Source organism: Cricetulus griseus, chromosome 2 (assembly GCF_003668045.3).
Source record: "Cricetulus griseus strain 17A/GY chromosome 2, alternate assembly CriGri-PICRH-1.0, whole genome shotgun sequence".
NCBI lineage: Eukaryota > Metazoa > Chordata > Mammalia > Rodentia > Cricetidae > Cricetulus > Cricetulus griseus.
This window is the reverse complement of record NC_048595.1, coordinates 243,072,037-243,099,596: the sequence shown is the minus strand read 5'-3', so window position 1 is coordinate 243,099,596 and position 27,560 is coordinate 243,072,037. Positions and strand designations below refer to the sequence as shown.

Below are 27,560 nucleotides of genomic sequence, written 5' to 3'. Positions count from 1 at the left end.
TAGATAGACAAAACTCATTTATTCTATTAGAAAAGAAATGTAACTGCTAAAGTAAGAAAATGAATCTGGAGGTACAAAGTTGACATTCTCATTTCAAGTACAGCTAGGATTTTACATGAAGTTCGAGGGAGTATCCCTCCATTGTGCACCACACCCTCATAGCTGGTGTGTGTGCGTGTGTGTGTGTGTGTGTGTGTGTGTGTGTGTGTGTGTGTGTGTGTGTGTGTGTGCTCGCGCACTGCCCTGCCTAGTGATGGGACACATCTTCCATCTTCCAACAGTACAAAAAGTAGTAAACACAATAAAGCAATATAAACTGTGGGACTAAAACAAAGAGATGCTGAGATTGGAAATGAATAATGTTATGCCAAATAATGCTTATGAATAGATCATAACTTTAAATGTCACAAAATGGAAACTACATGTATTTTTTTTTTTTTTGCTCCTTCCCCAGAAACATTTTTAGAAAATGAAGGAAGGCTCTAGAGTTTTTACCTGGCAGGCAGGAATTTTGCCTATTTAATGGGTTTTTAAAAATCTCAGTGCAGAGAAAGCACATCTTTCAAAACTGATTTCATAAAATTATTCATTCTGTTGTATATGTTCAGTGTGTATTAAGTAGTTTCAATTTTTCATGTATTAATTTTAGGTAGTGCATTGGTAGAATTGATGTACTTAGAATGAAAAAGGAACACAAGAAGAAGGAGGCTAAAGAGTCAATAACAGCACCCTCGGGGCGAGGTCGGTTGTTTAGAAACACCAGCTTCTGTTAGTTTTCCCTTTCTCACAGATGCTCCCAACTACACTAAGTGTAGCCTAGTTCAGGGTCATCTAAAATCAGCTTGACACTTCCAGGGTGCAAGTGCAGGAAGCACAGCCCCCTGCATGGCACAAAGAAAGGTCCTCCAGCAGCTGCTATCACAGCTCCAGGCACCTGTGTCTTGATCTGCATCAATCCAGAGTTTGCAAGGCTAGGTTTCATTGGGCAATAGAGCAGTTTGTTCCTCCTCTGTGCCAATGAGGTTCTGAGCTTTAGATCTACAGTGAGGAGAAAAAAAAAATTAACAGTACTGATCATCTTAAGAAAACTAAACATAGACATCTGGGTAAACCATGCCCTTAATCCCAGCACTCAGAGATGGGGGCAGGCAGATCTCCGTGTTCACCCAGCCTGGCCTACAGAGTGCTTTCTAGGAAAGCCAGGACTACACAAAGAACAGATCACAAACTTCATCCCACCACCCACCCAAAAGAACTAAACACTAGGTGCCTACATCTCCACCCCAAGCACCTCCTTGGACCTGCCTGTCAAGCAACAAGTCTTAGGATCCCCAGAAATCTAACAGCAAGAATGGATGGAATATAATATTTCTTTTCTACTCTCATGCTCTATCTTCTTATAAGTGAAAAAGCCCGGAAGTTGGCCATACCTTCTTCTCGTCTTTGAGTGCTCCCAGAGATAAAATAAGCCCATCGCAAGTCCCTTTAACACAATGAAATGCACTGTTAAAGTAAATCCTCCAAGGCAAGTGTCTCCAAAGTGTAAGGAAATGGAAAAAAAAAAAAAAAAAAAACATACAAATCGGATTACTCACACTTATCAGAGCCCATAGGCCTTGCAAAGCTGCTGCCCACTCGAAACCAATCTTCTCATACAGAAATCCACCCAGCATTGGTCCCATGAAAGCACTGACAGTAGAAAGAAGAATGGGTGAGCATCTAACAGTGCAAAATCTGCTTTATGAAGATGTATCACTTTACATCTTCCTTAAAGTAAAACTGGTCTTCCTTAAAGTAAAACAATAAAGGCTAAACAGATGGGAAGATTCCCGGACATCAATAACAATTCTAGACCTGGGTGTGCCCACAGTGTGTAAGGTCCTGACTTTGATCCCCAGATCCAGGGCTGAGATGGGGGCAGAGAAGAAGAGACAGAAAGAATAATGATTGCTAGACAGTTGTAAAGTGGAATTGCGGCTGGTAAGTTGGTGACCTACATAACAATAAAAACAGTAATGTGTCGGGCAGTGGTGGCGCTAGCCTTTGATCCTAGCACTCAGGAGGCAGAGGCAGGTGAATCTCTGTGAGTTTGAGGCCAGCCTGGTCTACAGAGCTAATTCCAGGACAGCCTCCAAAGCAACAGAGAAACCCTGTCTCGAAAAACAAACAAACAAACAAAACCAGTAGTGCATGTTTAAGAGTCTTTCTATTTTGTGGGTAGGGGTATATGCAACAGTACCATAAGAAAGTCAGAGGAAAACCCTATGGAACAGGTTTCCTTTTTCTTTTCTTTTCTTTTCTTTTTTTTTTTTTTTTTTGGTTTTTTGAGACAGGGTTTCTCTGTGTAGCTTCGGAGCCTATCCTGCACTTGCTCTGGAGACCAGGCTGGCCTTGAACTCACAGAGATCCACCTGCCTCTGCCTCCCGAGTGCTGGGACCAAAGGTGTGTGCCACCAACACCCAGCTTTCGTTTTTTTTAAGATTGATTTATTTATTTATTTATTTATTTATTTATTTATTTATTATGTAGTGTTCTGCCTGCATGTATGCCTAGGCCAGAAGAGGGAGCCAGATCTCATTACAGATGGTTGTGAGTCACCTAGTGGTTGCTGGGAATTGAACTCAGGACTTGTGGAAGAGCAGCAGTGTTCTTAACTGCTGAGACATCTCTCCAACCCCCAGGTTCCCTTTTTCTTTCCATCGTTATGTGGGTTCCCAGGATTGAATTCTGGGCTCCAGACTTGTGTGGCAAGTGTTTTACCTGCTCAGCCATCTCACTGGCCCTCTATTCTTTCTATTCTTAATACCTGAATCAGTTCAGTGCATAGTTATTGACTTTGTATGTGTCTATTGCCGCTATACAGTGCATTGCCCGGTCTGGTAGAAAGTACATCAACAGCAAACAGGCAAGCAATTGAATCAATAAAGGAATGCATTTTAAAAGTCTGAGATATGCTTCTGTTAAAGGAATGTTTACTCATTGCTCAAAGCAAGGCTCATGAAGGTGTCTTAGTTTCATACGCAGTCTGATGACATACTAGGTTTTGGAGCCATGGGTTGTGAATTGGAATTCTTGCTATGCCCTCCTTGAGCTTTTGCCTTAGATAATCTCACACACCTTCTCGGTGTTTCAATTCTCCATCTGTAACATGGACAGAATACTTTGCAAATGAATTCACTTACCCAACTGACCACATGGCACTAACAAGACCGGAGATGAGTCCCAGTGTACTTATTCCCTCTTCAAACCCATTTTCACTGCAGGGAAACATGAACATATCCATCATGAAAAGGAAAACGTGTATGGAAAAACTGTTTGACACACACCTCAAGATAAACCACATATAATCTGAAGAAACTAAAACTAAGAGCATTCAATTTGTAAAACAAAAACTAACATGGGGGCTGGAGACGTAGCTCAATGGTGGAGTGTGGGGCTAGCACGGCCAAGGCCTTGGGCTCAAACACAAAACAAGCATCGATGCTACACAAAGAGTATAGGCAGCTGAAGAAAGCTGCGAGTGGGAGAGTGCTCGTCCCTGGGGAGACTGCACCAATTATTTGTTCAGTGACAAAATGGTCAGCCCTGAAAACAGACATGCAAGTGATACTGCACTGACTGAATGGATTATATTTAGGAATATATATGTTTATATAAATCCATATATGCAAGCAACAATAACAAAAAAGAGGGCATGAATTTGGAGAGTGCAGAAAGATACATAGGAGGGTTTCAAGAGAGTAAGGGGAAGGGTGAGACTTAATTATAAGCTCAAAAAATTGGTCAAAACAAATAAATAAAATATGTAAATCAAATTTGAAGGCATTTTCACAAAATAGCTTATTTAGTACATCCGTATACTAACAAGAATCATAAATGACTTGCATTAAATGCTAATTAAGAACATAATTAACTAAGAAATTCTTAGAACGGGATGAAGATAAAAAAGTCTGTTCTAAGAAAACTGAACCAGCTCTTTTTCCTCCGAGCATCATGGAGAAACCCCAGCACAGACCTTAGTGGTCATGAAAATGCCCCATACACAAAGGAGCAATGGCCAAGTGACAGATGGCTGGTCATCCTATGCTCTTGTCTGATTGTCCTCCAAGCCACTGGAGCAACGCTGAAACCTCTTCATTTTGTTCTTGACTTTTAAAGCTATTCACACACACACACACACACACACACACACACACACACACACACACTCTACACACACACTCACCTGAGACACACAACAAGCCAAGAATCTCCCTTTAACCTGTTCTACCTTTTAGCATATTAGTGTCATGTTATTTTCAGTAAAATTTCATTATTGCTTATATGATTGATAATGTCACAATATTTATATGATATGAAATCATGAAGATTTACTATTGGGCAAATATCCAACATCCTACCAGACTGAAAAACTGAGGTGAGACTGATTGCCTGCCCCACCCCGCCCCTACCCCCACCACACCCATCAACATCGTCAAACAACCCAGAAACTTACTATGCACAGCTAAGCATCTCCGGGAAAGTTGGGATGATACTCATTCCAGCAGAGAAGCCATTTACAACTAACACCAGTACCAGGAGCCAGAGCTGACTGCAGAGGCATCGTGGAGGAAATGAAAGCATTAGTATTTTAAGAGACACAAACTTAAAACCAAGGAGGGCAGGATCACAGAGATGTTATCGTCACAGGTAGTTGGCTTGTTTCAATCATATTCCCACCCTGTCCCTTTCCATTCAGTGAGCGCTCATGTTAGCACCTTCCACCTCCGAAGCAACCCCTGCATCCTCTGAAGCCACTTTTGGTCCCACATTTCACATACATGTGTTTAGTCATCTGTAACCAGCTGGCCCTCCCACCATACCAAAATCCTCTCACCGCCAAAGCTGTTGTTCATCTAATCATTTCATCTTGAAATTCAATTAAACAATGGCAAAGAAGGGAACGGACACAGGAAGAGACTAGAAACTGACAGTTATTCTATGTCCTGGCTCCATCTAAGGTCCTGACAGACATTATGCGTTTAATTCTTGTCATGTATGTATTAGCTTTAGTTCCTTTTCAAATGACATTTATTTATTTTGGAGGGGAGGCAGGGCTCTGTGTGTGTGTGTGTGTGTGTGTGTGTGTGTGTGTGTGTGTGTGTGTGTAGATAAGTGGCCAACACCCATAAATCAGCTGTGTAGCGCCTTGAGTTTTAACTTGAGTTTCCAGGCTTGGCAGCAAGTATCTTAGTGTACTGACTGTGTTGCTAGACATAGTTTCTTTTTATAGACAAGATAGCTTAGGCTCTTGGAAGTTAAGTGATTTGTCCGAGTTCTACTACCAGTGACAGAGCCAAAATTCAAACCCAGATCCAAAAGACTCCTAAATCCCCTCTTCCCAAGATGCTGTGTTTTGTCCCAGAGGTATGGGAAAAAGTCCAAGAAGCTCACTTTGTTTCAATAAATAAATTACAGTCAATAAGCCTTAATGAGCAAGTACTGCATGCTAAGGACAACACAGAAACAATAGAAGGCTCGTTTGTCCTCTTGATGAATGAGAAGGAAGAATCAGAAAAAAAAAGAAATTGTATTCTCTTAAGTATGAAGTAAAGGTTGTTAGCAATAAATGCTACTTTGAAAATAATTCCAAACAACAGGTGCATGGAAACACAGAAGACCTGGTGATGTGGAGTAAGCCTGTAATCCTAGCATTTGAGAGGGGGAGTCTGGGAGATCATGCATGCAAAGCTAGCCTCAGATAACAAAACACAACAAACATCTTACAGATAAGACTCAACATTCTTGTCATTTGATAAATATTTCATGTGTTAAGATTTGCTAAACTACTGCCAGCTTCTAGTAAATAAAGCACTTAGTCAAACAGTTCAATATAATCCCAAACCATTGTTTAAATAGCAATGCTTGCAGAACTAAGCCGCTTTTCTTTCTTTCTTTCTTTCTTTCTTTCTTTCTTTCTTTCTTTCTTCCTTCCTTCCTTCCTTTCTTTCTGCTTTTTTGAAACAGGGTGTCTTTGTGTAGCTTTGGAGCCTAGCCTGGCACTCATTCTCAGGCTGGCCTCGAACTCATAGAGATCCGCCTGCTTCTGCCTCCTGAGTGCTGGGATTAAAGGAGTGCTCCTCCAACACCCAGAGAACTAAGCCCCTTTTTAAAAATTAAACAATTACTGGTACTATTTCTCCAACAACATGGAACAGGAAAGTTACCTTTTAATGTGCAAAATGGGGACAGGTCCTAAGAGCAAGTAGCACGCAGCTGTGATTAAGTTTCCAAAAACCAGAAACCATTTCCTTAGATTCTGGTAAAGAGAAAGAGTGCAAAGCTTAAACCAAGGACCCTCCATAATCAAACAATATTTTAAAAAAAAAATCATTAAAGTAACGACATCCACAAGTCCAAATCCAGTAAAGCAAATGAAACTTTACATTTAAGAGAAAATAGGCAGACAATAAACTTAAAAGAAAGGAAGATATTTTGCAAGATGGTGAGATGAGCAAAGTTCCCCTGGGAAACACCGAACTCTTTCTACCAGGCCAACTGACAGTGTCTGCTTTAAACAAGGGGCCTTTAGAATTGTGGAGAAGTAGCTACAGATCTAAACATGAAACAGCAACTCAAATATAATACATACAGGCATCCTATCACTGAGGAGACCAAACAGCGGCGACGAAATGGTATAGGAGAGAGCCAGACCCAGGAAGACCAGTCCCACGTATCCAGCTGGCAAATTGAACTGGAAAAGAAATCCCATGTCAAAGTCTCTCTTTAAAATAAACACACCCCTTTCCCTTCTTCTCCAGCTCTATTAACAGAAGTCTATCAGTAACAGCCAGTATTTGTATTGTTTCGCTGTCCATAGCTGTGACTAAGATACCCGAGAGAAAAATGCAAAGGAGGATAGTTTATTTTGGCTCATGGTTTCAGAGCATCGTGGTGGGGATAGTGTGGGAGAGCAGAGAGCTTTCGTGACAGTGGCCAGGAAGCAGAGAGAGGATGCCTGTGTTTGCTGGCTTTCTCCATTCTTTCCTTTTTTCATCCCAGCCCCAGCATCCAGGATGACCCTGCCCACGGTTAGGGTAGTCCCTGCTTAGGTCAGTGCTGTCTGGAAATTCCCAGAGATACACTTGTCTGATTTCCTAGGCACTTTTCCATCCAATCAAGTTAATAATCAAGATTAGCTTTGATCGAATTCCTCTTAACTTTTTCTTACTTTGTACCAGGAATGGGTAAATACTTTTTTTTCCTAAGAGAAAAAATTTCCAACCACTTATTAGACATCCTAGAAGTTTGATTTTGTAGCAATTTATATTAAACATACAATTTGATTTCTACAAATTGCATTTTTGTATATAGTATTTCACAAATTTTATGTATACCAAGATTCATACACAGAGCTTATTAAATGGTGTTCTTGGATTCTAGCCCTAGGTTTGATTTCTGTGTGTGTGTGTGTGCTGGAGAGGGGTGTGTCACAGTGAAAAGCAAAGTAATATGAATTCAACATTCATGTTTCAGCAGTGGAGACTCTTGGTTCCTTTCTCCTGTTCTGTTGTATAGAACATAGTCATCTGATTATAACAAATAGCTAAAAAGTAAGTGGACTCAGAGGGCATTAGGGAGAGAAGAATATCTCACAACAAAAGACCTCACCAGTGCTGCTACTGCCTCATTCCAGTTCACACAGGAGGATAAACATGTCATAGTTAGGCAACATGGGGGATGCCCTTGCAAACCTGGAATGATGTGAGCAAGGTCTTGGGTAGGAGGAGGCAATGCCCCAGACACTACAGGTAGATTCTTTCTTTCTTCCTGGTGGATCAGACCCCCAGATCACAGAATCGAATTCAAAGCTCAAAGGATGTCACTGAAGGAAGACACAGGGCCTGAGAGTGCAGCTCCCTGTCTACCTCCTTCTCACAGATGAAGGTCTTTCCCTAAAGAAGGAACCCAAGGGCACATAGCTATGACCTGTACAAAGCAGAGCTCCAAAGGCTGCTTACCTTCTCCAAGACAAAGAGAGAGAGGGTTGGATCCAGGAAGCCAAAGCAAGAGCTGAGGGAGATGATGACAAAGGCTATGAGACAGACCTTGGGTAACGTGACAAGTTTCCAGAAGGAGTGTTCACCTGGATCCGACTCTTGGGGTTAAAAATAAAAACAGAAATACATAATAGCAATGAACATCACTTAGTTTTATCTTTTAACTTACTTTGAAGGCAAAGCTAATGAGACAATTTGGTAGTAAAAATAACCTGCACCTCTGAATTGCCTGAAATGAAATATTATCATCTACATTAGCTTCTAACTTCTTCTAACTTTAGAAGCCGTGATTGGTTTTATTTAAAAGACTGAATTTTATCCTGGCATGGCAGTGTCTGCCTGTCATCTCAGCACTTGGGAGGTAAAAGTAGGAGGATCAGGAATTCAAAGTCATCCTTGGCTACACAGTGAGTCTGAGGTCAGCCTGAGTTACATAAAACTCATCTTAAAAAACAAACAGTGGGCTGGAGAGATGGCTCAGCGGTTAAGAGCACTGACTGTTCTTCCAGAGGTCCTGAGTTCAGTTCCCAGCACCACATGGTGGCTCACAACCACCTTGAATGAGATCTGGTGCCCTCTGCTGGCATGCAGGCAGAAGACTGTATACATAATAAATAAATAAAATCTTAAAAACAAATAAACAAAACAGCAAAATCCCAAATTTAAAAACAATCCTCAACTACACTCAACTGGAATCAGGGTGTGTTCGGAGCTTTTTAAGCTACCGTCTGGAAGTAAGGCCATGGGTGGGAGGGACAGTGGAGTGCACAGCTGCAGAAAAAGCACCATCCCAGCTTCACCAAGGACGTGTGTGTGTGTGTGTGTGTGTGTGTGTGTGTGAAGGAGGGATTCCTGGGTGGTGATGGTACAAGGAGGGATTCCAGGTACACGCCTTTAATCCTAGGTGTACAGAGCTAGTTCCAGGACAACCAGGACTGCACAAAGAAACCTGTCTTGAACAACAAAACAAAGCAAAAACAACCAAAAAAGCCAGGCAGTGGAGGCGCACGCCTTTAATCCCAGCACTCGGGAGGCAGAGGCAGGAGGATCTCTGTGATTTCGAGACCAGCCTGGCCTATAAGAGCTAGTTCCAGGACAGGCTCCAAAGCCACAGATAAACCCTGTCTCGAAACCTCCCCCACCCCCCCCCCCCCAAAAAAAACAATCAAAAAGAAAAAAGGGGGGGGACTCACATTTTGCTTTGTAAGTCAAAACCCATTATTTTTCTGGGGGAAAATAAACACGACATTGAGAAACTGAAAGGCGGTGTTACTGAATCCTGTGTGAACTACTTTCATCATTTAAGATCACTTCTCTCATACTTCTTAAGGTTGGTAACCCATGTCCGTGCCTATCTAAAAGCAGGCATGGCTACCTGCAAGCCTCCAGTTATAGTGAATGACTGCTTTATTCTCTCTTTAGTGAATTTCTAACACTGATCTCGGGTCCTGGGAAGACCAAGAAGTGCTCTAAACCACGCAGCCATCATTCTGTACCCTCCTCCCCAAGCCATATTATTTAAGAAAAGATCACTTTGAAAAAGGATGCGGCGACTGTGTGACTCTTAAAATACATTAAGGAGTCTGAGAAATCACTAGGGATTCCACAAAGAGCACAGCTCACACGCTTGGCGCAGAGTCCCGTCAGCCGCATTTTGAGAGCTTAGTTAGAACTAGTTAGTGTGACCCTGTAACCGAGATAACACGGGATGTGAACTTCACTGAGGGTCGGGATCAGCCGTCGCAGACCCGTTTCACCCACAGCGTTTATCACCATTCACAACAATGAATGGTGATAACAATGCAAAGTCCAAAGGTTCAAAGACTGTACGAACTTCTGCTACTTTCGAGAATATTCTCAGGAAGTTTTCAGAATACAGAGATTAAGTCAAGACTATCAGCCTGTTACTCAAAAACATGGCCCTAAATTCGACCCCCGAACTGCGTTATGCATTTCAATTTAGAGAGGGTTGAACAAGCGCCACCTTGTGGCAAAACGAGATTTGCCAGCAGGAAATCAATCACTCAGGTGTGGATTTTGAATTGTATTGGATTTGAATTGAAAGCTACAAAAGATGGGCTGCAGAGACGGCTCAACAATTAACAGCGCTTCTCTTCAAGAGAACCAGAGTTCAGTTTCCAGTACCCACATATGGTGGCTCAGGGTCACCTGTAGCCCCAGCTCCAGGAGATTTAATGCCTCTGACCTCTGTGGCCGTCTGCACGTACATGGACATACTAACAACCCCACACATACCTTAAAGCGATCACAGGATGGTGGTGGTGCACGCCTTTAACCTAAGCACTATAAAGGTGAAGGCAGTCAGATCTCTGAGATCGAGGCAAGCCTCATGTACAGAAAGAGTTCTAGGATAGCCAGGGATACACACACACACACACACACACACACACACACACACACACACACACACACCAAACAAACAAAAAAACCTGTCTTGAAAAACAAAAAAATTAAAAAGCAACTACAAATAATAAAAATTAAAATAAATTTTAATTATAAAAGATTTTAGTTTTAGTCTATTACATTTCTTGTGCATACAAAAAACCATTATCTGTTAACAGTGGTTGAGAACACTGGCTGCTCTTTGCAGAGGATACGGGTTCAGTTCCCAACAGCCGCATGGCAGCTCAGATCCATCTCTAACTCCAATTGGGGGTGGGGTATGATGACCATGGTCGGCACTGGCAGGTGACATACACTTAGGGGCTCCCTGCCTTGTCATGGGGGGGAGGGGTAGTAGCTCACCTCATGAAGAGGTAAAAATGAAAACCCCTGTACAGACTGAATTAATCAACCTAGATCAAACTCCAGGGAGTCTAATAACAGGTGGTTTATTCCCAAAGTACTTAAGCCCAGCATCATTTGGAAAAAAAGGTTCCTGGTGGAATACAATCCCCGGTGCACAGGAAGCATAATTGCATGGAAACTCAACTCAGGGTATGTGCCATTTCTTCCAAGAAGATAGGTTCTAGAGGTACACTGCCTGAACTAGTTTAAGGACCTAAGAGGCTGGCCTGGTCTTGGTCATACAAATAAGCATAGAGGTGATTTGGGCAATTAGCCACCTTCAATCTGGTGTGGGAGCTTGGAGGAGCCTGTGTTTATAAGGGTCATTTAGAGTATTAGCCACCTCTGGCCTGGTTGTAAGAGCTTGATATGGCCTGCCCCAACAAATAAGGGAGATCACCTGGCTGTTAATCACTCCCAATTCTCAGCTTTCTGGAGGGAAGAACAGATTTTTCAGCTTTCCCATTGGAAAGACGATGCTGTATGCTTGAAATTCCTGGTTTCTCTGGAGATCTGTGGGCACAAGGACTTTTTTGCTACATTCCCAACGAGGCACAGCGTATGAAGACATACACACAGGCAAAACACTCATACACATAAAATAAAATAAGTAAGCTTCAAAAATAGTTATGTTTAGATAAAAGTATGAAAAAAAAAACCTTATGAAGAAGAGTACTTCAATGGTTTCAGTGAAAACTGCTGAGTAAAACAGAAAAATCTACAGACTGTTCCAAGGGTACTTGGATGTCCCTGTGTTTCCTCCACACCCTGGTTTGTTCATTCTCTTTGAGAATGAACTCCCTGGTCACCAACACCTGCCTGGAAAGGTGTCAGAGAGAGGGGGGTGTAGCCATCTATGGAAAATGCGGCACACCTGGTGCCCCCTCATACCTTGTCCTGCAAAGGAGGTTTGGGAAAACTAGTCAGGTAAGATCACAGCCATGGCACAGGCTGAGTCAACAAAGGGGATGGAAGAGTGGAGAGTCCACACCATGCGACAACTCTACTTCAACCCAGCAAGAGCTCGAATGGCTTTCAGGAGACAGTGCTTGCTTCATGGATATAAAGACTATATTTTGAGTTTGCCTGCAATACCATCATGCTGCAGGCAGAGACAGGAGGGCCAGCCTGGTGAGTTCTGGAAAAGGGGAGGGGCTAAACAGCAAGACCCTGACTCAGAAAAAAAAAAGTGTTTCAATTTACAAGTAAAAATTATGTATGTCAGTGAATGGCACTGATATTTGTACACCTGTGTGCATGTGTATGTAGTAGAATGAGTAAATCCAAGTAGTTAATAAATGCATTGCACCTTACCTCACATATTTGTCTTTTTTGTTGTTGTTGTTGTGAGAACATTTATTTACTTGTTTTTTGAGACAGGGTTTCTCTGTGGCTTTGGAGGCTGTCCTAAAACTAGCTCTTGTAGACCAGCCTGGTCTTGAACTCACAGAGAACTTCCTGCCTCTGCCTCCCGAGTGCTGGGATTAAAGGCGTGCGCCACCAACGCCCGGCTGAGAGTAGCCAGTATTCTTAACCATTGCGCAATCATGCCAGTTCCTATTGTTAATCTCTTAACTGTGCCTAATTTTAAATTAAACTTTATCATAGGTATGTGTGCATACATGAAAACAAAGTATATAAAGGGCAGGAGGGTTGGTGTTCTCTCTGGTTCCAGGTACAGGTGCCAGATTTGTAGCGTGTGGCCCACAAAGAAGGTGGAACTTCACATGACCATATATATCTTTCTGTCACCATGATGTAAAGCAGACCTCTTCAGGTTCTCAACTTAGGGTTTTAATGAGAGGAGTGACATGCACATGACTGTTAGAGCATAACAGCAGGCAGAAACTGGAGACCAGATCTGAAAAAGGAGCAACAAGGGCTTCTAACACACAAAACCAAACACTGGCCACGGGTGTGGCAGGAACCTGCAGAGAGCATAGAATGCCTAATTCGGCCAACATATCAAAAGAAAATCTGGTACCTTTCCTAGATGTTGTCTGAATTTAGCTTTTCAATAACAAGGCTGAAGAGATGACTTGGTGGTTAAGAGCACTGGCTTCTCTCTCTCTCTCCTCTCTCTCTCTCTCCTCTCTCTCTCTCTTCTCTCTCTCTTCTCTTCTCTCTCTCCTTCTCTCCTCTCTTTCCTTCTCTCTCCCTCTCTCTCTCTCTCTCTCTCTCTCTCCTCTTTCTCTCTCCTCTTTTTTTCTTTCTTCAAGACAGGGTTTCTCTGCATTGCTTTGGTTCCTGTCCTGGAACTCACGCTGTAGACCAGGCTGGCCTGGAACTCACAGAGATCCTCCTAGGCTGGGATTAAAGGCGTGCACCACCAACGCCCGGCCAACTACTTCTTAATTCTCAGTCGAATATCCATATACCAGGACAGTTTAGGATACTAAACCTAGGGTAAAAAAAAACGGTGCCTTACACTCGCAGAGAAGATAAGCACCACCTTGTGGTACAATGTGGTATTGCCCCTCTGGCTCTGTTCTCCCCAGTCGCCCAGCTCTCTTAATAATTCTCTAGCTCTGTTATATACTAATCAACCTAGTAAGTCTACAATGTTGATTAACCCTACTAAAAACGATGCTTACAATGAATGTAACCCTGGTTAGTAAATTTCATCTGGACAAAGGGAACTACGAATGAGCCATAAGTACTCACCTGATGGGGGCAAGGTGTCCTGTGCCCCCGGAACTGATTAACTATTACCAGCGAGTGGCACCCTCGTGACAATATACATGCATTGTCAGAGAGAAGGTTGTTTTGTATGGGGATGGAAGCTTTGAACCCAGATTGACTTCCATCACTGTTGCCAGAGATCTTGCAACTGTTACTGCGTTACTGCTACACCTGCAGGTGGAAGGCCCGCTGGGAAGGAAGAATTGGCCTTGCCCTCCTATATTGAATGTTTTATGACAGAATGACACACTGGCTCACTCTGCACCTGTGTACACAAAGTAGGCCTAGAGTTGGGAGTGGTAGAGGCAGAAGATCTCTGTGAGCTCAAGGCCAGCTTGGGCTACAGAGTGAGTTCCAGGACAGCTAGGGCTGCTGTGGAATATTCCTTTACACTGTGTGAAGACGTGTCACTGTGGTTGGTTTAATAAAAAAGCTGAACAGCCAATAGCTAGGCAGGGTTTTCAGGCACAGGAGATACTGGGAAGAAGAAAGGCAGAGATGCAGACCAAACAGGATGGACAGTACAGAGATGAGATAATAAAGCATGAGACAAAAAAGTAAATTAATAGAAATGGGTTCATTTAAACTATAAGAGCTAGTTAGAAACAAGCCTGAGCTATCAGCCAAGCTTTCATAATTAATAATAAGTCTCTGTGTCGTTTTTTTTTTGTGAGCTGGAGGACCAAAGAAGAGTCTGTATACACAGGGCTATGTAGAGAGACCTCATTAAAAATAAACAAATAAGTAAATAATGAAAACAAAGCTGGCCTAGAACTTGTGGGAATCTTTCCCTTGCTTTTACAGCCTTGTAGACAAACTGTGTTGCCCACAGAAATTTCTGGTGAAAATTTAGTGCAGCCCAATGATAATGGCCTGTGAGCAGAAATTACGTGCTTATTTCTCCTAAAATCTGGAAATTTTGTGATATGCCTTCTTATTTTATTTATTTAAGAGAGGGTCTCAAGCATCCCAGGCTGGCCTTGAACTCACGACATAGCTGAGGATACTTTAAAGCAGAACACACTGTGCTCTGCTTCTGTGGGGCTAGAACCTAGGTTTTGATGAATCTAGAAAAACACTCTACTAACTGAACTATGTTCCTAGTCCTTTGTAAGGAAAAACTATCATGAACTAATTACCCATATATCAGGAAACAGAAGCAGTTTTTGAGGGTGCTACAAAGAGGTGTTACACAAAATGTATGGTAAATGTATCCTTTACAAAGACATAAAAGTAACATCAAGATTCTAAAATGAATATTAGGTTTGAACTTACCATAACTAGGCAAAATCCATAGGTTGAGTGGTATCATCAGCAGAACTATGCACCCCAGGAGAATAAAAGGCACCTCATAGCCGAAGGATTGATACAAAAAGCCACCTAAAGGGGGACCTGCTATCAGGCCCAGTCCAGAAAAAACCTCAAGGCTGCCCTAAAAATTAAAAAAAAAAAAAGATAATTTAGTTAATGGACTATAGTTGAAGAATTATGAATGTCAGGCACAATGGCTGTATTTACACACAAACACATACACACACACACAAAACACACACACACACACACACACACACAAACATACACACACACATACACATGCACAGAACAATAAATAAAGAGGAGAGCAGGGTGGAAATTATGTAAATATTACACTCGTATGAAATTCTCAAAAACCTAAATAAAAAAGGAATTATGAGAGGACTATTTGAAAAAAAAGTTTTTTTTTCACGATTTACACACACACACACACACACACACACACACACACACACACACACTCACACACACTCGTTTATATATTGACCTGGTGGCCCTGTTTGCAATGTCAAGCTAAGTGTGGTGACAGACACCCGGTTCAATCCCAGCAACCAGGAGAAAGAGATTCAGACAACAAGACCAGGAGTTCAAGGTCAACTTTTGAGAGTTCTAGTCAGCTTGAGCTGTGTGAATCGCTGTTCTAAACAAACAAACAAACAAAAAGATGCAAATGATTTTACTGCTCACTGACAATTATGAAGTACATTACATCCATATAGTGGAATTGTACACAGCCCGTAAGGAAAGAATAAGAAAGATTTTTTATAAGTAGATAGAGAAGACCTTAAGACCTTGAGTGTGAACTTGTCAGTATAATCAGCAAGTTGTTAAGTGGTGTGAAGAGTATGCCAACATATGTGTGAAGAAAAGAAGGGGGTATCATGTTGCCACTCCATATGCATATGTATGTGTGTGTACACATAGACACGTAACCTTGGGAAGACGCCTGAGATACTGACTGCTCTCTTGGAGCAGCTAGGGTACCGGATGCCTGAACAGCAGATGTGATATGAAGTCAGAACAGCAATGGTAAATGCGAAACATTTACTATATTCTATTTCCCACTTTATAACTTCTGAATTTTATTCTGCATAAAATTAGCTAAAGTTAAACAAGGCAGTCCTATGGAAAAGAATTTTACTGTGAAGGGAATTGTACCATTTTAATTCTTTAAATACACCCATGGTTTATAATCTTATAGTCTTAAGATCCACAGAGTGCCTTTAGTCGTAGCACTTGGGAGGCAGAAGCAGGCGGATCTCTGTGAGTTCGAGGCCAGCCTGGTCTCCAGAGCAAGTGCCAAGATAGGCTCCAAAGCTACACAGAGAAACCCTGTGTTTCAAAAAAATCACAGAGCCATCATGATTAACTAACCTCCATGGAATGTGTTGGCTTTGGCTCCTACTTTATGTGGGAGGTTGGGAGGGCAAGTCTACTTTCTCTTGCTGGTCTCAAATGCCAGTGGATGACTGCCACAGTCGTAGGAAATTTCCTGGACAGCACTTCCAGGATGTTCTACAGAACACCAACTCTTTAAAAGGTCAACAAGTTTTATATGGAAAAAGCTGGCCCATGGCCAAGCTGACGCACGAGGTAGTCAGTGAAGTCAAAATTGTATGGCACTCCTCAGACAAGACAAAAGTGCTTTGATGACTTTCAAGACAACCTCTGAGACCTCTTGCACACATCTGGGGAAGGTAAAGATGCTCATGAGACAACCGTCATGGGGGAACACTGTCACGTAGAGGAAAGCTATGGGCAGTTCAGTCAGGGCCTATCACAGGGTCACAGGGAGACAGCAAAATGCTACTCATATGAGCTAAAAGTGATTTTTAAAAAAAAATCAAGGTGCGGAGGGGTGCTAGAGAGATGGCTCAGTAGTTAAGATCACTTGCTCTTGCAGAAGACCTGAGCCTGTTCCCAGCACCCATATGGTGGCTTCCAGCCATCAGAACTCCAGTTCCAGGGGATCTGATTCCCTCTTCTGACCTCTGTACGACCTGGGAACACAAGTGGTACATATACATACATGCAGTCAAAACACTCATACACTAAGAAAACAAAGCTTGGCAGGGCGGTGGTGGCGCTCGTCTTTAATCCCAGCACTCGGGAGGCAGAAGCAGGAGGATCTCTATGAGTTCGAGGCCAGCCTGGTCTCCAGAGCGAGTGCCAGGATAGGCTCCAAAGCTACTCAGAGAAACCCTGTCTCGAAAAACCAAAACAAGAAAAAAAAAAAAAAAAAAAAAAAAAAAAAAAAATCACAACAAAAGGGAGAACATTACACAAAAGAGTGGGGGGAAACCGAGTAAAAACAGATCAAATGAATGATTTGGACACATAAAAAGGAAAATAAGAAAAAGTTCACATTACATACCAAGACAGTAGCCACATTATTTGGGAAAGCCTTTGCGAGGATAGAAGATGATGCTGTTATTGCTGCACCAAAACCTATGGCATCTACTATTCTAACCAGAAAACACATGACAATAAATATGGGTCCTTCTGGAAGTTGGTCCAAGACACTGAAAAAAAAATACAATTGTCAAGTGTCAAACTGATTTTATTTTTTTAATTCACTCTACTTCCTGAAGACAGCTATCCTATCCAAAGTTATTAGATAAAGTCTCTTTAGAAATCTTTTGCCGGGCGGTGGTGGCTCACGCCTTTAATCTCAGAACTTGGAGGCAGAGGCAGGTGGATCAATGTGAGTTCCAGGACAGCCTGGTCTACAGAGCTAATTCCAGGATAGCTAGGGCTGTTACACAGAGAAACCCTGTCTCAATAAATAAATAAACAAATAAATAAATAAATTTGGTACACTTGTTATTAGGGAATAGTGATATGAAAGTGCAAGGCCACCTCTTTAATCTCAGCATTTAGAGTTAGAGGCAAGTAGATTTCTATGAGTTCAAGGCCAGCTAGGTCTACATAGCAAGTTCCAGGCCACCCATGGCTACATAGTGACACCCTGTCTCAAAAACAACAAAAGAAAAGGAGGAGGGTCCAGGGAGCTTTCTAGGAACATTGCACCAGAAGAGGAGAGAAAAGCAGGAAGCTAAGAAAGATTTCTGATGATGCTGATTCAGCTCTTGCAGCCAGGTGTCTTTGAGCTAATCCTGTAAGAAATAGATTCTCTTTTCTGTTCAAGCAAAACATTTCTATGGCTCAGAAGACTACTAGTTCCCATCACAAGGACCCACAGGAGTCCTGGTGGATGCATTTAGGAGCCACAGTTGTTTTCTCTATTGCTGTTTTGAGACAGGGTCTTCCTGCATAGCCCACCTAGGCCTCGAACTTGAGGTCCTCCTTCAATGCCACCCAAATGCTAGTATTAAAGGTGTGCAGCACCATGTCTGGTCCAGCAGGCAGTTTAGTTGGTCATCTTGGAGAACACTCTTTTTTTGTTTGTTTGTTTTTTGAAGCAGGGTTTCTCTGTATTGCTTTGGAGCCTGTCCTGGAACTCACTCTGTAGACCAGGCTGTCCTCGAACTCACAGAGATCCTGCCTGCCTCTACCTCCAGAGTGCTGGGACTAAAGGCGTGCACCACCAATGCCCAGCTGAGAACTCTTCTTAAGATAACATTTTCTGGGTGCTGGTGGCACACACCTTTAATCCCAGCACTCCAGAGGCAGAGTCAGGCGGACCTCTGAGTAGACAGCCTGGTCTACAAAGCTACACAGAGAATCCCTATCTCGAAAAACAAAAAACAAAAAGATAACATTTCTGTTTGCTACCCACTCATCTCCTTCCACCATTAGTCACATGTCATTCATCTGACAATATAGTAGTGATTGGTACCAACTGGTCTAAAGAGCCATTAATAGCCTGGCAGTGGTGGTGCACATACCATTAATCCCAGAGCTCAGGAGGCAGAGGCAGGCGGATCTCTGAGTTTGAGGTCACACAGCCTGATGTACAGACAGCCAAGTCTACACAGAGAAACCCTGTCTCTAGAAACATAAACAAACAAAAATAGACATTAATGGGTTAGTGACATGGCTCAGAGGGTAAGAATGCTGGCAGCATATGCTAGACAACCTATATACAAATAATAACACATTTTTAAGAAAAACTTCAAAGCCATTAACATTTTAGCCACCAGACTATGAGATTCTCCCCACATTTCCAAACATTAGAAAGTTACTTACCCAAAGAGAATTGTAACTCCTCCTGAGATAAACATTCCTGCTATAAACATAAATTTGGCTCCAATTTGTACAAGCTATAATAAAAGGCAAAGAAGATCGGTAAATTGATTGCTTCAGGAAGTCCACAGTTTCATAAACAAATCCACTCTATCAGAACATATAAAATTGCAAGAAAGCATGTGGAGTTAATATATTAAAATAATTCCTTAAAAGAACTGCAATGTAAGCTGTTTATAAGCATGGAAGGGACTAACTAATCAACTACAAGGATATAACTATGGCATAACTTATTAAAAAGCAATGGTATCATTTCCAAATCCATAGATATTTTAGATTAGTAAATTACAGTCATGCACCACATGATTTTTGTAAACTAAAATATGTATATGAGCACCAATACTTACATATTTTCCAAACACTAGAGACGCCAGCAACTCAAATAAAGCATAGCATCCAAAGATCATCCCAATCATGGTATTGCTGGCTCCCTTCTTTTCTGCCTTGGAAGAAGCAGAAATGGGAATAAAATTGGAAAGACAAATTGGTGGGAAGACGAGAATGAGGTCAGAACATCGCCTTGTGACTTTCATGTAAGTGTAGTAATTTCCAAGATTTGGGGACACACTCCAATGTCCATATAATGGACATTCTTTTTGTAAAAATTAGCTTACCAAGTAGCAGGTTCCTTGTAACATTTTCATACATATTTAATTTTTGTCGGCTCTGCCCCTACCCTATCTCCCTGTACAAACCTTCCCATTTCTGGTATTTATTTATTTTTATTTTATTTTTTGTTTTTGAGACAGGCTTTCTCTGTGTAGCTTTGGATCCTATCCGGGCACTCGCTTTGGAGACCAGGCTGGCCACGAACTCACAGAGATCCGCCTGCCTCTGCCTCCCGAGTGCTGGAATTAAAGGCGTGCGCCACCAACGCCCGGCAACCAGGAACAAACAGGAATTATATATCTTTTTTTAAGATTTTATTTATTTATTTATTTATTTATTTATTTTGTATACAGTCTTCTGTCTGCATGCCAGCAGAGGGCACCAGATCTCACTCAAGGTGGTCGTGAGCCACCATGTGGTTGCCGGGGAATTGAACTCAGGATCTCTGGAAGAGCAGTCAGTATTCTTAACCTCTGAGCCATCTCTCCAGCCCCCATTTCTGGTATTTAAAACATTTATTTTAAAACAAGTAGGGTGAGGAAAAACAGGAAAGTAAGTGGTAAAATCTAGACCTGATGTGAAATAATTCACTTAGTATACCTATAAAGAATTCCCTCATCTGGATAAAAGTCAGTATTAAGAATATATATTAAAAAAAAAAAAAAAAACACTTCGGATGAGGAAATCTGGACTCTGTCTCTCAGTCTGGACTCAGGAAACAGTTAAGTAGACAGACTTCCTTTTTAGTATCCACTTCTGGTTACAGAATTGCACTCCACCAAAAACAGAAGCAAACAAACAAACAAACAAACAAATCACGTGTCAGCTGTCAGTTCTAGAAGAAAACATACAAAAACAAAGAAGTGAAGAAGTAAATGCCACGAACTGGCAAGTGGAGTCCTATGAGTCCACTTCAACTGCGCCATATGAAGGCGCCAACCGGTCTGTTCAGGTCTGCTCTGTGGCTCCTGCCATGCTTCATCTGGGAAGAGTTCCCGCCCCCACTCCCCACCCCAACCCCCCACGGCGTGAGCATAGCAGCCGAAGGATGTTCCCCACATGGTCCTGACACTCGTGGGTATCTTACTCTCCATGTATTGGAATAATTAATGGTCATAGCCTATTCCACCAGGGACCTCTGAACTTTACTACAGATGATGTACTTATTCTGAGTCTACTTTTGTGTGTGTGCCTGAGTGTAAGCATGTGCACCCACCCCTATGGAGGCATGGATCCCCTAGGACTGGAGTTACAGCATAGTGAGTCACTGTGTGGGTGCTGGGAACTGAAATCAAGGTTTTTATAACCACTGATCCTCTCTCCAGACCCTAAAGCCACTGTGAAACTGTGTGAGCGTGGCTGCCCTGTGAGCTTTGGTGAGCTGGTGGCCAAAGACGGAGCTCTATGATGACCCTGCTAGTAGCCTGAGAAGTTCTTTTCAGAAACCTCTACTCAGCTAAAAAGCTAAGATTCTTTTATAATGATGATGATGATGATCATGGCTTTTTGAGACAGGGTTTAATGTAGCCCAGGCTGGCCCAAGACTTGCTATGTAGCTGAGGCTGACTGAATTCCTCCTGACCCTCCCGCCTCTGCCCCCCAAGTGCTGAGATTGCAGGCACATACAGCCACACTTGACATGTGATGCTAGGGACAAAAGACTGAACTGTATGTGTGCTACACAAACACTACCAACTGAGCTGTGTCCCCAGTCTGTACCCAGTGCTCTTTACTTCACTGCAGAGAAAGAATTTCAAGACAAGTTCATATGAAGCAAAGTTGAAGCCTATTATGAGGTACATATGGAGTTTAATATATTCTAAATAGATTTAAGCATAGACATTAGGCAGAGAAAGACGGGGTGGGGCTTAGGGATCCAGAGAGGCATTTAGGAAGAGATAGTGCACACCCAAATGTGGGTGTGTGGTCATGCCTTTAATCCCGGCATTCAGGAGGTAGAGACAAGAGGATCTCTGTGAGTTCGAGACCAGCCTGGTCTACAAGAGCTAGTTCCAGGGCATCCTCCAAAGCCACAGAAGTCTCGAAACCCTTCCCCGCACCCCCCCCAAACATATTGTTATTACATTTACTTGTGGGGAGGGCATGCATGCGCCATGGCACACACGTGAAAGTCACAAGACAACCTGCAGTGTCAGTTCTCTCCTTCTACCGTTGTGGGTCCAGGGGAAGGAATTCAGTGCCTTTACCCACTGAGCCACTGAGCCATCTTACCAGCCCATGTAAGTGTGTGTGTGTGTGTGTGTGTGTGTGTGTGTGTGTGTGAGAGAGAGAGAGAGAGAGAGAGAGAGAGACAGAGACAGAGACAGAGAGAGAGACAGACAGAGAGAGACAGACAGACAAGAGAGAGAGTTAGTTTAGTTCCTGGCTTGTAACTGTCATCTAGCTTTATGACAGATTATAAGACCTTTCTCATTCCAGAAGGTTCTGTCTCATTTTCTGAGGGGAGGAATATTATAAAGAGAACAAAAAAAGAATCCAGCCTGCCAGGCCTGACTGTGTTTCTACACCCAGTCTGTAAACTATCAGGTCCACAAAACCCCAAAGGCACAGGGCTCATAGTTTCTACACAGCTGTAAATGTGGACGTCCCTAATGGACGACATATCACCCACTGTATAATAAATCCAGGCCCTTACGTGTTTCCCTGAGTTCTGTGGCCAATTAAGCAACTCAATCGAATCCAAGGATGGTACTATGAACCCTAACTTAGAGTCAGTTAGTCACGAGGACCAGGTTAGATAACATGGGGTCTGCCACTGGCATTTGAAAGTAGGGCTCAGTCCTAGGACTGAGATATCTCCAAATGACAGTCACAATTGTTCTAGATTAGAGAACACTGCTGTGTCTGCTGCCGAAGAGTTGCTTGCTAGAGAAAAAGGAGGCAGGCATTACTGTGTCTTTGAGGCCACAAAAGTGATCTGTATTGTGAATACATAGCAGGAGCAACTGAATTTCTGTTGGTTTTCCCCTTTCTGTGCTGGTCATTTTTATGCCAACTTAGTATGAGCTAGAGTCACTGAAGAGGAGAGAGCCTCAATTGAAAAAAATGCCTCAGATCAGACTAAAACCAGGAGGTGGTAGTGAATGCCTTTAATCCCAGTGCTTGGGAGGTAGAGGCAGGCAGATTTCAGTGAGTTCAAGGCCAGCCTGGTCTACAATGTGAGGACAGCTGAGACTGTCACACGGGGAAACCCTGTCTCAAAACAAAACAAAACAAACAAACAAACAAAAATCAGGCTATAGGCAGGCCTGTAGGGCATTTTCTTAATTAGTGATTGATGGGACAGGGCCCAGCCCATGGTGGGTGAGGCCACCCCTGAGCAGGTTCTATCAGAAAGCAGGCCAAGCAAGCCATAGGAGCAAGGCAGTAACAGCACCCCTCCATGTCCCCTACATCAGCTCCTGCCTCCAGGTTTCTGCCCTTTTGAGTTCCCGTCCTAACTTCCTTCAATGATGAACAGTGATATGGGAGTGTAAGCCAAATAAACTCTTTCCTCCCCAACTTGTTTTTTGGTCATTGTGTTTTATCATGGCAATAGAAACCCTAACTAAAGGGGCTGGAGAGATGGCTCAGTGGTTAAGAGCACTGGGTACTCTTCCAGAGGACCCAAGTTCAATTCTCAGCACCCACATGGAAGTTTAAAATTATCTGTAACTCCTGTCCCAGAGGATCTGATGTCCACTTCTGACCTCCACAGGTACCAGGCATGTACAGGGTGCAGGTAAAAACTCCAAGCACATCTAATAAATAAATAAATGAAAAAAAAAAAAAAAACGAAACCCGAACTAACACACCTTCATTAATCTTAGTGGGTCATGATCCCTTTGGCAGAGGTGGTGAATGAGATATCTTACACATCAGATATTTACAATACAATTCGTGATTACAGTTATGAAATAGCAATGAAAATAATTTTATGCTTTGGGGTCAGCATAACATGAGGAACTGTATTGACGGGTTATAGCATGAGGGAGTTAAGAACCACTGCCTTAGGGGCTCCCATCACTATTTTTTTACAAAACCCAAATCTGCCCAACTGCTCTGATGCTCTTCCAGTGACCAAGTCCTGGGCATACATCCCAGTGTTCTTGCACTCTAGCTGCAGCTTGCCCCTCAGAGCCTCAGCCTTCTATCAAGGTCTCACTCTGCCCTAAGCTTAAGCCCCAGTGAGCTGTCTTCTCTTCCATAAGAATATGACATTCGCTCTGCTCTTCCCCTGACCACATCTGTAATGACGCCCTCCCCTGTTATTTACCGTAGAAGCTACCATTTCTCATGACACACCTCGATTAACCTGAAGAGTCTCAGTACCACACCTTTCTCCTTGGCTCGATTCTGCCCAAAGACAGGGAAGCATCCTCCCTCCTCAGTATCATTACTCCTGGACATCTTTACTTAAAAGGCACCCAAAGCCTGAATCGATTCTCCTTCCCCCCTCCTTCCTTTTCTCATATTTTTGGTTCATAATGAACAAGTGAGATGGGGAACTTCCTGGCTTTTCTTTGCCTGGACATATATATGTACAACTCAATGAACCCAGAGTAGGAACTTAAGCCTCCAGTGAAATTGGACTAACTAGGAAAGCCCTTCACTTCTGAGATCGCTATTTTAAAGTAACACGGTGGGATCCTCATTATTGTCTCTCTTTATGGGATGGTTATAGGCTCCAAGTAGATGAATGGGTGGCAACACGTGCTGAAAACCAGTGAGTGTTGTATGGGTATGGAGCCACATTGTTCCTTTAGCAGAAAAGCCTTTCTGGTGGCACACCGAATGAAGGACTACATTCTGACAAGGCAGTTTGAGAACTGAGAAGTTGTCAGTGTGCTGTGAACCTAAAACGTTGGGAAGATACACAAAATAAACATTTGGACATATTGTCTGAACGTGCCCAAACTAGTTCCCTTCAATCCATATTATATTCATGGCCTCCATACCCCAGGAGAACCTTTGTGCCACCAGCTACAGTTCCTAACACCATGTAAAGGGCAAAGATTAGAGGGAGACTGGCAATGTTAATCAGAACCCTTCCTTTGAGTAAATATTATTTCTGAGTGCATAATAAATTCAGAATGAATATCTTGGACTACCCTACTTTCGGAGTCAGAGTCTGACTATATGACCATGGCTACTCCTTGCCTATGCTTTCTGACTACTGGGAGTAAAGGCATGAGTCACCACACTGGGTTACAAACAACCTAATTCTAAAATACATATAATGATGTGGGTGCTGGAAACTAAACTCAGGTCATCTGGAAGAGCAGGACATACTCTTGACTGCGGAGGCATGCCCCCCCTTATTACATTTTATAGCAACTAAAATTATATAACTAAAAAAAAGGCTTTCTAAAAATTAGTTTATACAAATATAAAAATGTTTTACCTCCTTGGGAAAAAATGGTCCAAGAATGGAATAGGCCATCATGCAACCCAAGTTCATGGATGCTGCTGACACCAGTACATAAATCTGTTCTCTTGAAAGTCTCCCAGATGTCTCTCTTGAACTTCCCCCAGAGCTGTCACCTTGAATGCAAACACACTGCTATTACAAGGATGTAATTGTGATTCTGGGTAAAACACACAAGTGACATCTTACTGTCTAGTTAGTAGACTCTGAAAACAATTGTTCAGCTAAAAGGCTATTCTAAATTCTGCCATTATGACCCAACACAAAACAAGCCTGGAATATCACTGCAAATTTGAAACATTGTTTTCATGCATAGACTCTTCTGTTAGAATTTCAGTGCAGAAAATACTAAGCATTCTGGTCTACCTTGATGTACAATGAAAAGGACCAATGTGCCCGATTTTTCAGAAATCCCTACAATGATGAGCACCAGGGTACTTTGTCAACTGCCTCAGGCTGTGAAGAAAGACATCTCATTTTCTCAAGCTACTGGTTTCACATGCTACAGAGACTCAGCCAGGGCTTAAAATGTTTAAACAGGTAATGCCTGCTCTTTACCAGAGGCATACTAGCTCATTTCCAGTCATTCAGTTGGTGAACTTAACATTCTGGAAAGATAAGATTCACAAATGCCGGACATTGGTGGCACACGCCTTTAATACCGGCACTCGGGAGGCAGAGGCAGGTGGATCTCTATGAGTTCCAGGCCAGCCTAGTCTCCAGAGCGAGTGCCAGGATAGGCTCCAAAGCTACACAGAGAAACCCTGTCTCGAAAAACCAAAAAAAAAAAAAAAAAAAAAAAAAAAAAAAAAACAAACATGTAAATCAGGGCATAATCAAGTCATTTCAACACTAGTTACTAGTCTTTGGAATCAACTCATTAAGTTTTTTGTTTCCGTATTTGAACTGTCAAAGACCCAATCAATCTCTCAGCTTCAAATGTCCATAGATTCCTTAGCCATTTTTAAATTAAATGATTCTGAGGGGGAACAAAAAAGAAAATGCATTTGATCTGCTGTTCTTCCAGAGACAGTCGCTGTGGGCCAGGAGGAAAAAATCCCATGCAAGATGAGGAAGTCTTAAGAATCCTTTTAAAAATGCCCGATTTGAAGAAGGGAAATGAGAGAAAGTTAGAAAGGAGATGGCCAGTGAACACCCGGAGACCAAAGAAAACAGTTTAGGCCTGATGATGTGTTGTTAACTTGAAGGCATTCTGAAGCCCCCTAACTAAAAGCATAGCATATATACATATGCAGTGCCCAAACCAGAGAAAAGAAACGCTGTCCTGGGCCCTACAGTCAGATCAGTCCCCACCCTGGTTGAAGGTCTCAGGGAAAAAAACAAAAAACAAAACAAAACAAAAAAACAAACAAACAAAAAAAACCCCAAAAAACAAAGCTAAGCCTAATGGATCCTATTTAAAGAGACAGGCCCGAAGTCAGCGGCAGCGGGCGACTGCGCAGATCATGGTCACCTCCTGTCCCCGCAGGAGCCCGGGACCCCGCTGCGTCCATGAGCCTCGGCTTCGGTTCGCCGGCGGCACCGGGTTCAATCGCCGCGGACTGGATGCGTAGGCAGTGGAAGCACTACCGGGCCTTGACTCGGCATTCCCGGTCCAGAGGTGGAGATCCGCGCCGAGAGCATGATCCCTTCCAGATCTCAGGAGCCGGGGACCCATGGGCGCGAGGGCGGGCAGGGGCGGGGCTGGGGTCCCCGCCCATGTCTATCGCGGGCAAATCTCTGGGTTCAGAATAAAGAGGAGAAAGCCGGCAGATCCCGAGCCCTTTAAGGAAAACTAGGCTCGTGCCTAAAGGGTGGAAATGACAGTGTGCGTGATCGTGAAGGTCAGAGCCTGAAGAAACGGAAGTGAACAAAACTTTAGACAACACCTGCAGACTAACGCTTGCAAGAAGGATAGGGACGGCCAGGAAGCCTGGCTTGTGGAAACCTACGGATGCAGGCGCCTGCATTACAGACTGTTTGCTCATCTTGCTGTGTCTTTCTTTTGATGCAAGTTTAGTTTTTTCCCCATTGCCACAACTGGGGTCATAAGGCTTGTACGTGCAAGCTAGTAGCCTGGTTGTGCACCTAGTGATAAGAGGTGCAAGCACGTGTCCCCTTTCTTCCACTCAAAGTATTCCAGCACAAATGTAGCTTCCACTTTGTCTTTTCCTTGCTGATTATTTGGAAAGGGCTTAAGTTTGGAAATCTGGGTCAAGGCGAAGAATCACAGTCCTGCAGTCGGTGTGATTTCAGATTAATGATCCTCTTGTACAGCATACCGACCTACTAGGACATACGGTAGACATGATTAGTATTTTACTATCATATTAGGAGTTCTACAATCGAATCATTGGGAACGGACTGTACTTCCGCAAAGCGAGCCTCGCGTGTTTCCTGGAGTGAGCGTTATTGTGTGGGTCTGAGTGTATGCTCCAAAGGAGACTGTTGGATCCGCTGGAGATGGAGTGCT

The 27,560-nt window shown here is 42.9% G+C and overlaps 1 protein-coding gene across 3 annotated transcripts; it reads right to left on the bottom strand.

Annotated features, from left to right (window-relative positions):
* Slc18b1 (solute carrier family 18 member B1) lies at nt 1-26,787 on the bottom strand. 3 transcript variants are annotated; one of them, XM_027402921.2, is made up of 14 exons: nt 26,562-26,787; nt 25,064-25,203; nt 19,398-19,493; nt 18,994-19,067; nt 17,219-17,366; nt 14,806-14,962; nt 8,002-8,138; nt 6,633-6,734; nt 6,208-6,299; nt 4,497-4,592; nt 3,184-3,258; nt 1,596-1,689; nt 1,431-1,483; nt 1-1,041 (listed from the first exon to the last, which is right to left on the bottom strand). In XM_027402921.2, exons 1-14 carry the CDS (start codon nt 26,599-26,601, stop codon nt 972-974), a joined length of 1,374 nt encoding a protein of 457 aa, XP_027258722.1. In that variant the 5' UTR covers nt 26,602-26,787; the 3' UTR covers nt 1-971. The 3 variants fall into 3 exon arrangements, with proteins under 3 accessions (XP_027258722.1, XP_027258723.1, XP_027258724.1); XM_027402922.2 differs by having other exon boundaries at nt 1-1,038; XM_027402923.1 differs by lacking the exon at nt 26,562-26,787 and having other exon boundaries at nt 19,398-19,489; nt 25,064-25,195.
* Nucleotides 26,788-27,560: the final 773 nt, after the last annotated feature.